This window comes from Ostrinia nubilalis, chromosome 29 (genome assembly GCF_963855985.1).
Source record: "Ostrinia nubilalis chromosome 29, ilOstNubi1.1, whole genome shotgun sequence".
Lineage (NCBI taxonomy): Eukaryota > Metazoa > Arthropoda > Insecta > Lepidoptera > Crambidae > Ostrinia > Ostrinia nubilalis.
Genome location: NC_087116.1, coordinates 5,158,656 through 5,172,689, shown reverse-complemented (window position 1 = coordinate 5,172,689; position 14,034 = coordinate 5,158,656). Strand labels below are relative to the sequence as shown.

The 14,034-nt window shown below is 39.8% G+C and overlaps 1 protein-coding gene across 1 annotated transcript; it reads left to right on the top strand.

Moving 5' to 3' along the window:
* Positions 1–5,817: 5,817 nt before the first annotated feature.
* Positions 5,818–13,549, top strand: LOC135085754 (uncharacterized). Its single transcript, XM_063980554.1, has 4 exons — positions 5,818–5,936; positions 8,268–8,342; positions 11,409–11,479; positions 12,085–13,549. The coding sequence occupies exons 1-4, from the start codon at positions 5,884–5,886 to the stop codon at positions 12,198–12,200; spliced, it is 315 nt and encodes a 104-aa protein (XP_063836624.1). The 5' UTR covers positions 5,818–5,883; the 3' UTR covers positions 12,201–13,549.
* The last annotated feature ends 485 nt before the right edge of the window (positions 13,550–14,034 follow it).

The window sequence follows — 14,034 nt, the reverse complement described above, 5'->3', positions numbered from 1 at the left end:
AATTCATAATCATTTTCTGACATTTGCATGACATTCAATTAATAATGATACTACTTTTTAATATTAAAAACATAACCGTATTTTTTGTAATATTTGCACATCGTATGTACGATAGAATATGTTGGAAACTTCTCTTTTTAAAACCATTTGTAACCGTATTCTGGCAAATAAATGATTTATTATTATTATTTATTATTATGTAAGTCTAGATATTAGCACGTCACTACCTTGTTTAATATACCATGCAATCTTGTACCATTCTTATGATACACCATACAAGATTGCATGGTCAATTCAGTGAACTGCTCCTGAATCGAATGTACCTACTACTACTATTTCTATTTATTTATATTAACCGGCAGACAGTGGTGACTGAGTTTGTTGCGGCGCTTCTTCTCAGCACTTGCCAAATGTTGGTCTCGAAGCGCTGGTAGGGTAAAAAGATTATGAGACATGTAGAGGCTCCTTAAGAGCAAATGACGATTTGTAAGAACTATTTATTAGTCTAAACAAACAAAGACATTTTGACTTTGACTTTGACTAAAGTCTGTTCGCCGAGAGTTGATAAATATTATGAAATGTCTTGCAATAGCGACTGTCGCTTAATTATTGCATTCTGTATGACGGGCGTCGTTTGTCACAACGCGCACTGAGTACCATGGTACGAGCCACGCAGCTGTCGTCAAGCGCCCCGGCCGGCGGGCGGCGGCGGCCACAGCGTGACCACTTTTAGTAGATTTCTACTTTTTTGGTAGATTTGAGGCAAAGAGAACGATGATTTAGTAGTGCGAAATCGTTTAGTAGATTTTGGTAGATAATTGGTATTTTTAGAACATTCTTATAAATGGTAGTCCAAAATTAAATTGTAACCGTGCCGAGAATCCAGGCCAAAAAAAAAGGCCAGGCCAAATAATCTACCAACTTTTTCATTACATCGACAAAAATAATTAGCGGGCCGCAATTTATAATGAGTTTAGAACCTCTGATATTTTTTTTTATCAACTCTCGGCGAACAGACTTTATAGTCTGGTCCGTGAGCCGCGCCGCCCAAGGACGCGCCCATAGCCCGCCCGCCCAGCGCTGGTATAGATAAAGAATTTTATTTTTTAAATAAGAAGATTTGCTTTTACACACACTACTAATAGTCCCGTTAACCCTTCGTACTAAAGCTAAATATGCTTGTAATTGCACGTGCGATTGTGGTCAAATAAATGCCTTTTAAGCATAAAAAATAATCTTAACGATTAAAGTCGCTTTATAAACTAAATTTTAACAACTTGATAAATTCGAACTGCTTAAAGCGGGACTGGAACCCACGATCTTCCGCTTGCCGGGCGACTGCTTGCTTAGGCAGTTCGATTTTTTCAAGTTGTTTATTTAAAATAAATATGCTTGTGTCACGAGTAGGCCCACCACAATAGTCGACCGTTAGCGGGGTTCGATCCCGCGTTCCCTGGTTCACGAGTATGTGTGACAATATTACTTAACAGAAATATATTCTTGGTTCTAGGAGCTCTTGTTAGTATCAATGTGTTTTACAGATATTCGAATTGATGCGAGCCGTGATAAAATCTTGTCGATTATTTTGACGACAAATGTATAACCTCATCGCGTAAAATCAATAAAATGGCGTTATATGATGATCAGGCCGTAGGTAGAAGCGTGCTTCACTCGGCATCCTCGACCACATAGAAACTGGCTATCTTACCTCTTACTGCTGAAACACAATACATTCAGCTTTTGTACAGTCAGCGTCAAATAGTTCGTGACACCCAAAGTATTTAATTAGTTCACGTCTTTGTTACAACTGGAATAAAGTTGTGTTGTCAACTTTTTGATCACTTTGGGTGTTTTGTTTCACACTGACTGTAACACGAATTATTTCACACTGACTGTATGTCGACAGACTTAGGTTAGATGGTGGTAGATAACCAGACGAACTTATAATAAGCCCTAGGGCTTACACCAATCAAACGGAGCAGAATTTTTTTTCCCTCTGGGAATCAAACGGTCCCGTTTAAGTCAGGCGTTCTTATTTATCGGCTTTGTATGATATGCAATTAAAAATAAATATCTATCGCAGGTTCTCCAGACTACAAACGTCGCAGCGTGCACAGTTCCAACTCGACCAAGTCGTCGTCCAACCTCACTGGAGGTTCCGGCCGCTCGCACGAGCCGAATGATGCGCCGGAAACACAGGATAAGGTAGGCTCCACATTGTACAGGCTCCCACACAGTGTACAGGCTCCCCGGACTACAAGCGACGCAGCGTGCACAGTTCCAACTCGACGAAGTCGTCGTCCAACCTCACTGGGGGCTCCGGCCGCTCGCACGAGCCGAATGACGCGCCGGAAACACAGGATAAGGTAGGCTCCACGTTATACAGGCTTCAACACAGTGTACAGGCTCCCTGGACTACAAGCGGCGCAGCGTCATCATCATCATCATCATCATTTCAGCCACAGGACGTCCACTGCTGAACATAGGCCTCCCCCAATGACTTCCACATCGCACGGTTGGTAGCGGCCTGCATCCAGCGCCTTCCCGCTACCTTTATCAGGTCATCGGTCCACCTTGTGGGTGGACGTCCCACGCTGCGTTTTCCGGTACGTGGCCTCCATTCCAGAACCTTGCTGCCCCATCGGCCGTCAGTTCTGCGTACTATGTGCCCTGCCCACTGCCACTTCAGCTTGCTGATCCGTCGTGCGTGCGCAGCGTGCACAGTTCCAACTCGACCAAGTCGTCGTCCAACCTCACTGGGGGCTCCGGCCGCTCGCACGAGCCGAATGATGCGCCGGAAACTCAGGATAAGGTAGGCTTCACGTTGTACAGGCTCCCACACAATATACAGGGTGGAAACGATATGTGATCTCACTCGATTATTTCTAAACTATACGAGATATCGAAAAACTGGTTACTGATCCTCAAAGTGCTTCACGAGCTGTCAATAATAGTTTACAGAATAAACTGGAACTATCCAAAAATATAATGTTTCCAGCTTCCATTAATTAGTACAACCGTAATTGTTAAAAAATTTAGTAAACAATAAAATTCTGAATTGCATTCTTATAAATTTTTTGCCAGCGGCCGCCCGTGACTTCGTACAGATGGACCCCGTTTTACCCCCGTATGGGTCGAATTTTGCTAATCCCATCTTAGTGAGCACCTACGTTCTAAAAGGAACCCCCATGCAAAATTTGAGACTCCTAGCACTTGTAGTTTCTGAGATTTCGTGATGAGTGAGTGAGTCAGTCAGTGACCTTTCGCTTTTATAAAATTATAGATGTCAAATAAATATTTATTCTATTCTATTTTAATCTAAAACATGTGTTTTGTTTCGCAGGCGAACCGAGCGAATCTCTCTCTCACCTTCGCACAGCAAGTCGCAAGATGCGGTCGCGGGCGCCGCGAGCGAGACAGAGAGAGCGTTATACCCGAACACTATGCTGTGGAGAAGGACTCTAAGCTGAGGTAATAAGGATGATTTTACTTATTTACTGGACTACACGTTATAGGCCTCATAAAAAGGCTCAAGGTCACCCAAAGTGCTATGCTCGAAGTTTTCTCTTATGAAAATCAGAAATGAGGAGATCCGCAGGAAATCCAAAATGTTCTTAAAGGTCTGCTCTCAATAAAATATTTATATGTAATAATATTATGTGGACATTTTTGTTGGTCATACAATAGTTTAGATAAATAAGTGCGATTCTAGACTAAGACCCACTGTAAGACTGTTTTTTGTCCCAAATAAATGAAAAAAAAAAGTGCATAGCATAGCCCGCAGAATTGCCAAACTTAAGTGGCAGTGGGCGACGCACATAGCTTGTAGAACTGATGACCATTGGGGCAGGACAGTTCTTGAGGGAAGACCACAGACCGGAAGATGTAGTGTGGGCAGGCCTCCCACTTGGTGGACCGACGATCTGGTGAAGTGTTGAAGTTTTTGCAATTATATGGACTCGGGTGTAAAGGCATAATGCTTCAAAGAGCCTACATAGTATGCTTTCCGCCCGCGGCTTCGCCCGCGTGGAGTTTTGTCTGTCACAGGAAAACTTTATCGCGCGCGTCCCTGTTTCAAAAACCGGGATAAAAACTATCCTATGTCCTTTCCCGGGACTCAAACTATCTCTATGACAAATTTCATCAAAATCGGTTCAGTGGTTTAGGCGTGAAAGAGAGACAGACTGACTGACAGACACGAGTTACTTTCGCATTTATAATATTAGTATAGATAGTAGTTGTAATTGACGAAGGCGAGTGAATTTTACATGTGTGGTGGCTCGCTACTGTTGGTTTCTCAAAAGTTTTGATTGAATGATTGACACATTACACAATTGTTATGTGCATGTACACGTTCACACAGGTAAAGCTCACTCGCCTTCGTGAGTTGCAAGAACTATCGTACGTTCGTTCGTTTCAGCCAAATGACGTCCACTGTTGGACAAAGGCCTCCCCCAAGGTTTTCCTCAACGAACGGTCCTGCGCTGCCCGCTCATAAGATGGCTCAAGGTCACCCAAAGGGCGATGGAGCGGGCTATGCTCGGAGTCTCCCTGCGTGATCGAATCAGAAATGAGGAGATCCGCAGGAGAACCAAAGTAAACGACATAGCTCGCAGAATTGCAAGAACTATAATTCATTCGAATTCAACTTGTAATGACATTACATAAGTTCAGTTCATATTAAGTGCCACTTGTGGTCTAAACTGAATAAATATTTTTGATTTTGATATTATTATTATTATGTTATAAGGAGCTACGTGTCGGGCGAGCGAGACTGCAGCAGCCCGTTGTACGCGTCGCCTCCTCGAAGCCCCAGCGCTCTCTGCAGCCCTACGCAGCACAGCATGCCTTTCGGTAAGTAATCTATAAAAATATACTTAAAAATATCGTTTTATAGCCAGTGTTAATTGTGAAAATCGAACGTTAAAATAACGGTATCGTTATAGCTAATGAGCTGCTGTCATAGTGACATTGACGTAATGTCAATGTCACACTAGAAAAACGTTAGAATAGAGGAACGCGTAGGGACGACTCCCCGCGCTTTTGTGCTAAGTGATGAATTTTTTTAATTTGCAAGTATAATAATTGCTATTGACATGGTTATTTTTGACATTAGTATAGATTCTGATTAATTGTAATTTTGCATGCTTATTTATTATGTTTATATTATTATTGTACCTATTTCCAACACAATGTATATTGTTTTTAAATGGAATAAACTTATGACTTATGACTTAATTATATCAAAAATAAGGCAATATAATGTGAAAGTTGAATATTGTGTTTTATTTATGAGAATAGATCTACAGACCTCTAACACTAGCTATAAGACTGCCTAAATTGTACTGTCTCGTTTGTGTATCATTTTTTTTTTGTTTTGTGTGGTTTATAATAAAGTATTTTTATTATTATAAATATCGTTGAATCATTTCAGAATAGGTAGTTGCACTTATTTGGCAATTTTTGCTGTATTCATTCATTTCAGTCCAATGAAGTCCACAAGCGACTGAGGAAAGCCCTTTTCATGACTGACGTTTTGTTTTATAGATGAAAATTAGTTTTTTAAGTTTATAAATGTCTTATCACGTCCACTTTTACACGTCCCACTTAAAACTCTACTTCAGGACAATAATGTAGACCAGTGCTGCAATATGACTACAATCTGATACTGTGATACTATAGAATTTGAATTTCATAAATATTTTTAAAATAACTTGAAAAAATCGATCAGCCTAAGATGGGACTCGAACCCACGACAGTTCGCTTGCCGGTCGACTTTATTTGAATTTCATAATTTGTTATTGTGATACAGGATCTCAGCCGGCCAGCCTGACGTCACTACAGCCAGTGTTGACTGACACACACTTTAATCGTGACACGCACATGCGCATCATACTCGGGCGTGACAGCAAGCCACAACATGACAGGAATGACAGGTGAGGATACACAGAAGTGACTATTGCCCGTTTTCACCATCAATCCCTAATTTTTAAGTGACCCCTGAAAAATTCCTGTTATTTGTTACCATAGGGGTCACTTAAAAATTAGGGATTGATGGTGAAAACGGGCATATAGGTCCTAATAATAATCCTAGCGCTTAAGTTAGTGTCTGAGGTATGGGAGCGGCACGGGAGGAATGACATTGACATATTATGACGTGACAGAGCATATAGATGACCCACGCTGAACTGTCCCGCCAAACTCAATGACAGGGGGGCGCTACCATCGTTCAACTATATGGTTTCCAACATGGCAAAAATCAGAACTAGCGATCCGGTATTGACGGTGGCGCCCCACTGTCAATGTCATGCATAGCACAGTTCAGTATTTTGGAACTATACAAATCTGACATCTCGATGACACTTGACGACACAAAAAAACCATCCCGTCAGGCATTGACTCAGTTAAGCGCCAGATAATTATAATATTCTGCCTAAAATACCTTTCTTTCCAATCCAAAGATATCCGTCTGAGATTTGACGCTGTATGTGCACTTCGTAGAACGAGCACTCGAGTCCAAACGAACATTTCGCAGTAGGTGCATTCTGTGAACTTCGCTAAATGTGCACTTTACAAAATACATTTTCTATACTCATATTCAGCTTATCTCAAGAGTTTTTCTTTGTTTGTCATGAGTATAGAATAGTGCGCATTTTGTGAAATTCACCTTCTGCGAAATGTACATTTTGAGTCAAGTGCTTATTTTGAGAAGACTATATGCATCAAACCTGACCTAAGATTCCCACAACGACTTTTTGAATATTTTACACTATAATCTGCTGGCTAATCTATGTAGTCTGCTTGTGTACTGTGTACTATCTTGTGTATTATGTACTATTATAGCTGTCGTGCTAATATAGTGTAGCTAAAACTGACTATTCAACAGTTATATTATACTTTTTATACTGCAAATAAAGGGTGTAAAAAAACCTATCACGAAATCTTTCTCCTAGAGGATTTCAGTGTCATTGAATGCGTGATGCATGTTTTTACACCCTGTATAATGGCCTAGTGGTTCTCAAACCGGACTATAGGTTGCGCAGCGAGAGTTGGGGCGATCAACACAAGCAAAGATTTGTATCTGTATACGCTCGCCGCGGTGACGTCTTTGACAAGTGTTTCCTGTCTCGCTTGCACATATTTAGCGAGAGCGAGATAGGTAGTGTACTCGATATTTGAACTTGAAGTGTCAATCAAATATTACAACACTGACAAAGGTGACCGAGTTTCTTCCGCCACTTCTTCTCAGCACCAGCCCATATGTTGTCCCGAAGTGGTGGTAGGGCAAGCTATATTTTTTAAAATTTTATTTTTATCCACAACGAGGAAGCTCTTGGCCTGTATCTCACCTGATTTGATTTGGGACGTGTATAAGCGCCCTGGCCTTAGTCTAAATACATAAAACTCAAAGCTAACTGACTGACTGACTGACTGACTGACATAGTGATCTATCAACGCACAGCCCAAACCTCTGGACGGATCGGGCTAAAATTTGGCATGCAGGTAGATGTTATGACGTAGGCATCCGCTAAGAAAGGATTTTACGAAACTCCACCCCTAAGGGGGTAAAACGGGATCCACGCGTACGAAGTCGCGGGCGGCCGCTAGTACTGAATAAATGATTTGATTTATGAAAACCGTTTTCGTATCAACTCTCGCAGCGCGACTTATACCGAACTACTATGCAGGAAGCCAACCAATATGTCTCTAAAGTCTAAAATACACTCTGCATCAAATAAATCGCACCTCCCGCAACAAGCTCTTCTCAAACGTATGCATCCCCACTTCCCACCAATATTGGTTCCATTTGAAAGCCTAGTTCTAAACTTCATTTCATTAAACGAAAGGTTTTTACCCCATAAACGTGTTTTTAGAAGGATCCAGAGTCACTTCTTCAAAAAATAGGTAGTTACGCTTGAGCCAACTTTTACGGCTATAAAACTGTTAAATTAGGATTAATCGCTATCAATCTGTTAAAAAGGACACGTAAGATCATTATTTGGTTTAATAACCACAAAAAATGGTTTAATTGATCCCAGAGGTGAGCCCCAAGTGAAACCTTTTTTCAAGTCACATTTATAGTATCTGTTAATTGTTTATAAAAAAATTAATGAGTTTTTCTTTAATTTTATTTATTAGGCTTTCAAATAACACCAATATTGTTGGGGCACCATGATTGTGTCAGAAGAAAATCTTTAAAGTTTGAATCGCGGAAGGTGCGATTTATTTGATGTTGAGTGTAGTATAATGTGGTATGGTAACCATAGGACAATGGGTCGGCTCGCATACTCCAGTATAGTGGGCAGTCTGGGCAGAGCGAGACGGAAGATATTCAAGCGCACGTGAGTGAGAGAGAGAGAGAGCACACGGTGTACTGTGATGTATGGTCACGTAGAGGTTTTAAAATGGTTCTTGAAGGGTTACAAGAGGGTTTGAATTCGCACATATTTTATGATTATTTTTACCATCATCGCTTTTTTTTATTGAATATAAATATTTTATTAAAGAAGTAACGATTATCCAGTGACTTTGAATACATATAAAATGAGTATTTATTTATGTATTTTATCACTTTTTATATGACTGCTTCTTTAATTGATGAAATGAGGGTTTTCGCGTATGAAAAATCCGCCAGATGACAATACGTAGACGCGAGGTCCAGATTCTGCATGATTGGTTATTTTTGACATGACATTGACAGATATGTCAAAATCCACAAATCACGCAGCAGTCAGACCCCACATCCACGTCCCGCCATCTAGCGGATCTTTCATACGCGAAAACCCTCATTGAAATCAATCAAATTAAATTCAAAATTACATACAACGTTCCATTTTAATTTGATATTGGTTATTTGAAATTATTAAAAGTAAAATCACACCTTACCAAGCTCTAAAAAAAATGAAATATAATATGCCACATCAAAAGTAACATGTTGACCACGAAAACCACCTGTATTCCAAGCGGAATAAGAGCTGCTTATCGCTCGCATTCACAAGCAATGCTTGCTTAAGTGAAGCAACAAATCGAAGCACATGATGTCGTGCCCTGCGTGCCCAAACAACTGCACGCAGGAAGATTTAATGAAGGCTACTGACAACGCCACTCTTGTGGCGGAGTTTTGGGCCGACGCTGTGTAGGTTTGTTGTCGACACGACAAGAAGAAGAATCGAACGCACAGCGTTGAATAGAGCTCTGTGATTGGTTCGTATCACCCTGTGCGTCCACGCGCACTGAGACCTCATAGTAATGTTTGTGAATACGGGTGTTTGCATCCAAACTGTTACTTTACTGTTTATGTATTTATACTTATCACAGTACAGCCGAGTGTTCACTGGTTTCTAGGCAGGCTAGGTTTGGCTATGGCTAACGGTTTATGCTGTAACTGATCATTTCACGATCATCATCATCATCATCAAGCCTCCTACATTATTTCTGAAGAACATAAGCGGTACGAAGTTCGCCGGGTTAGCTAAAATATAAAATAAGGACATAGGGCAAGTTTGAGACTAGATGGCGCATTGTAAAATGTCCAAGGATATTTATTTATATATTTTTTCAATTACTTTTGTACCTTATGCTTGAGATATAAATTTCAAAATGCATTTAGTTTAGTTATTTTGTATTAGGTTATTCTTTAGCTAACCATGCTTGAATTTGTAAATGTGCGTAGAAAATTAAAAACAAAAAAAAGTTGTGTCCTATTTTTATGTTACTTTATAGCATTATCTTTTTTATTTAAAATAACTGGGTATTTATTTGTTGTAAAGTGATAACATTGGTTTTTTTTCTAATCATTTCATTTTAACATAGTTACAGTGTAAACTTTAAATATATTAACTGCTATTAATTTTACATAATATTTTTAACCACTGAAGAAAAGAAAGTGGTTCACCTAATAAGTTATAAGATATTTTATATTTTTCTTGTTTTGTTCTCGTTTAAAAAAAAAGAAGATCTGAATTACTTAATAAAGGTCATAGCAGACTTATCAACTCGGTAAGGGATCAACACCGTATAGCCTTTCGCGAGCTGTCAACCACGAGGCGAGGCGTTTACGTTACGGTGCGGATAAGTGTGCGTTGCAGTATGGAGTTTCATACAAAGAACACTGACCGCCTCGAGTTGATACGGTTACGATCCCTTTCCGGGTTGATAAGTGTGCTACGTCCTTTAGAATCGGTGATTTAGCAGTTAATATGTTTAAAAATGAATTTAACCAACTAACTCGCGCTTGGTGATTGTTCTTAACTCTATTAATGGTTTGCGTTACGGCATTAGGACATAATGCTTTGTGCTCAGTACCTATATAGATCGTTTCATCCGCGAAGACGCGCCCCACCACTTTTTGGTCGAGGGAAGCGCGGGTTGCGTGCGGGAGATTGATCTGAACAATCCAAGGGTCATTATTGTAGTGTGTGTGTGATAATAGCGTTGCAATGAGTGTTTTCGCGATTGAAAAATCCGCCAGATGGCAATACGTAGACGCGAAGTCCAAATGCTGCATGATTGGTTATTTTTGACATGACATTGACAAATATGTCAAAATCCACCAATCATGCAGCATTTGGACCTCCCGTCTACGTATTGCCATCTGGCGGATTTTTCAATCGCGAAACCCTCATTGGATAATTATCCATGAGTGCACACGCACACTACAATAATGCCACTCGGATTTTTTATTTTTTTTATTTATTCACAACGGGGAAGCTCTTGGCCTGTATCTCACCTGATGGTAAGTGATGATCAGGCTGAAGGTGGAAATGAGCTTCACCCGGAATGCTCAACCACGGAAGAACTGGCTATCTACCTCTAACTGCCGGAACATAACAATGCTGTTAACATTGTTGTTATGGCGACATACTTAGGTAAGATGGTGGTAGCTAGCCAGGCGGACTTGGAACAAGTCCTACCACCAACCAAACCGAACAGAAAAATCTGTCCTCTCTGGGAATCGAACCCGAGACCTCTGCGTCTGAAGCAGGTGGTCTTACCACTAGAGCACAGAGGCGGTTGATTGCTCGGAGCAAACTCCCCGCACCCCGCGCGACCGAGACCACACATTGCTGGAGCGCGGCCGAGTGGATGAAACGATCTATACGTACTGTGTCACAAGTCTCACGCGCACAAAACGCTATTTTAACGGCTTCAATAAAAGAAATGTTCCCAATTCGGAGGACCTTAAGACAAGGGAATAAGGTGCACAATTATAATGCAAAAATAATATCTTCTTTGCTTCTTTATTGCCACTGCCTGTTTAATTTTTAATGGTTCTGGGTATAAATTAAGTTTAATATAACACTTAATGCTGTAAATAAGTTGTATATAAGTTCTATACCAGCTCCAATAAAAGTTGGAATACATATTTGAAAGGTTTCTTATTTATAAATTTTACTCTTTTTTTACAGCAAAAGCAAGAGGAACGGCATCGTAACTAACCCAGCCATGAGACTCGTCGCCAACGTGCGAAATGGATTAGGTAAGTCAAAAAAGTAATTTTTTGCCAATCATCATCATCATTTCAGCCACAGGACGTCCACTGCTGAACATAGGCCTCCCCCAATGATTTCCATATCGCGCGGTTGGTAGCAGCCTGTGTCCAGCGCCTTCCTACTACCTTTGTGAGGTCGTCGGTTCACATTGTAGGTGGATGTTCTGCCTATAGGCTTTTAAAAAGCACTTTTACCCGCTCCAGTATTAGTCATAAAAAAAAACTCAAAACTCATTTATTTATGCAAGTAGGCTTTTAAAAAACACTTTTACACGTCCCAGTATTAACCCTAATAATGCATCTGGACAAAAAATGGGTCGTTAAGGCGCATAATGTCAAAAGCGCAAATTTTCAAAACCATAAAAATCTTATGAATTTATGATATTTTTATCCCGTTTTCATTTTGTTGATTAGTTCAACCGCTGAGTTAATAAAATAAAGTAAAACTCGTAGTTAGGTTAGATTTAAGATTTTTATGGATTTCACCTAACCTAATATAACCAAACCTAAACTAAAATGGGTCAGTGCTGAGAAGAAGCAGTATAAGAAACTCAGTCACTATATTTAATGTTTTTCAAATATTTCACCAACAGACAGCGCAGCCGCGAACATTCGCCGAACGGGCGTCGCTTTAGCCGCGAGCGCGAGCTCGGCGAACCCAGCCGTGAAGACCAACGCTTTCCAGTGGCGGAAAGAGACGCCGCTATGAGCTGACCGCGGGTGCGAGCGAGACAGCTGTAACTAAAGTTATTGGGGTGACGAAAGCAGCTGATACTGTAGCTTAAGTGTGAAAGATATGGCTATAAGATCAAATCGATTCTGATTAATTTAATCGAATATTAAACTAAGAATCAGTTCAAATGTGAAATTTAAAAGTTTACTGTCTATTTATTTATTTAATTTCATTGGTGACTTCAAATATAAAATCATAATACATTTATGTTCAATAACAATCACTATAAACTAAAAAAAACATAAAATCCCTTCATAGTAGTCTAAAGAAATATAACGTTATGACGTCATTGTACAACATTTATTGCTAGCGTAAAAATAGGAAAACAATATTTAAATATGGCAATGTTTAGGTGCGAAGGGGATAGCAATACGATTGAGTGTTCTAGTAGGTAAGTAAGATTTACCATATTGTGTAATGTAGACGGTATGTGTGTGCGAAAGAGACAAGAATCTTAGAAGACACTATCAAAACGTCGCTCAATGCAGGTTTCCTCAACTGTGCTTACCAGTTTGCTCCAGTGGTGAGTAAGGTCTTACGGGACTATTCCCACCTCTCGTTCTCACCGCTGCAACTCCTGTGTAGCCAGGATCTACAGCTTGACCGCCAACAACCCAACCAGTGAAGGTCAAGTTTGTCCCGGGGGAAAGTTAAACTGTCATTGGACCCGCAACGAAATTAATCAGAAGAACATAGGAGGCGTTCTAAATTAAGGTCTTGTCATTTGCTTGTGATTAAGACAGTGGCGCCAACTGTGGCCTAATTCACGTATTTTGACAGTCAAGATCTCGCTGACGTTCAAAAGTCGCCCCATTGAAAAAAGTTCTGAATCCGTATTCACAAGGGTCATTTTGATAGAACAATCACTCGATAGGATCACAACTCAGCGATTTGTCATTGACGTTTTGTTACGTCGTCCCATTGAAAAGCAATTCTAAATCCGTATTCACAAGGGTCATTTGATAGAACGATCACTCGATAAGATCGCAACTTAGTGTTTTGTTGTCTTTGAAGTGTTTATTACGTGAAAAAGGCTACAGTAACAGGACCTTACGCCCGTATTCCCAAACGATGCTTGCTTAAGTGAAGCAGGAATCGAACGCACAGCGTTGTATAGAGCTCTGTGATTGGTTCGTGTGTCAGCCTGTGCGTCCACGCGCATTGTGTGACCTCATAGTAATGTTTGCGAATACGGTCGTTACTCTCCAGTGGTGCCACCTGTAGAGCGCAATTAAGGAATTTCAAGCAATCACAAGCTTCAAAGTTGAAACTTAACTTGGGTTTGAGTCAAGTTTTGAGCGTCGTTTTCAAGTAAAAGCTTGTAAAAGTCATCAGGAATGAGAATTGAATAGAAATGGATCGTAATGTGTGAGATAAAGGAAGAAATAAAAGAATAAAATTGACGATTTGTCGTCTTTTTTAAATAAAAACTGTCAAAATGTATGATATTTCCCATATATAAAGGATTCTCCAAAAAATAGGAAATAATTTCCCGTTGAACATATGTGAGAAGAAGAATATAAAGCCACAACAAACTAGGAAATAAAAAGGAAAACTATTAATACGTATGTGCGAATGAGAGAGAGACATTGATTATGCTATGAGTGAGTGAGATAAGTATACTTGTTAAGGTGCAACATTAAAAGTGTGGAAAATAAACAAAATATAAACTTATTTTTAATAAAGCGTAAACTAAATTATAATAAGATAGATTTTTGCCTTTTTTGCTACGTAGCTACTTTATTTAAATCAAAGAATTTGACATTTAATTTTAAAAAATAATGTTGCCTCAGCAAAATAAAAATAAAAT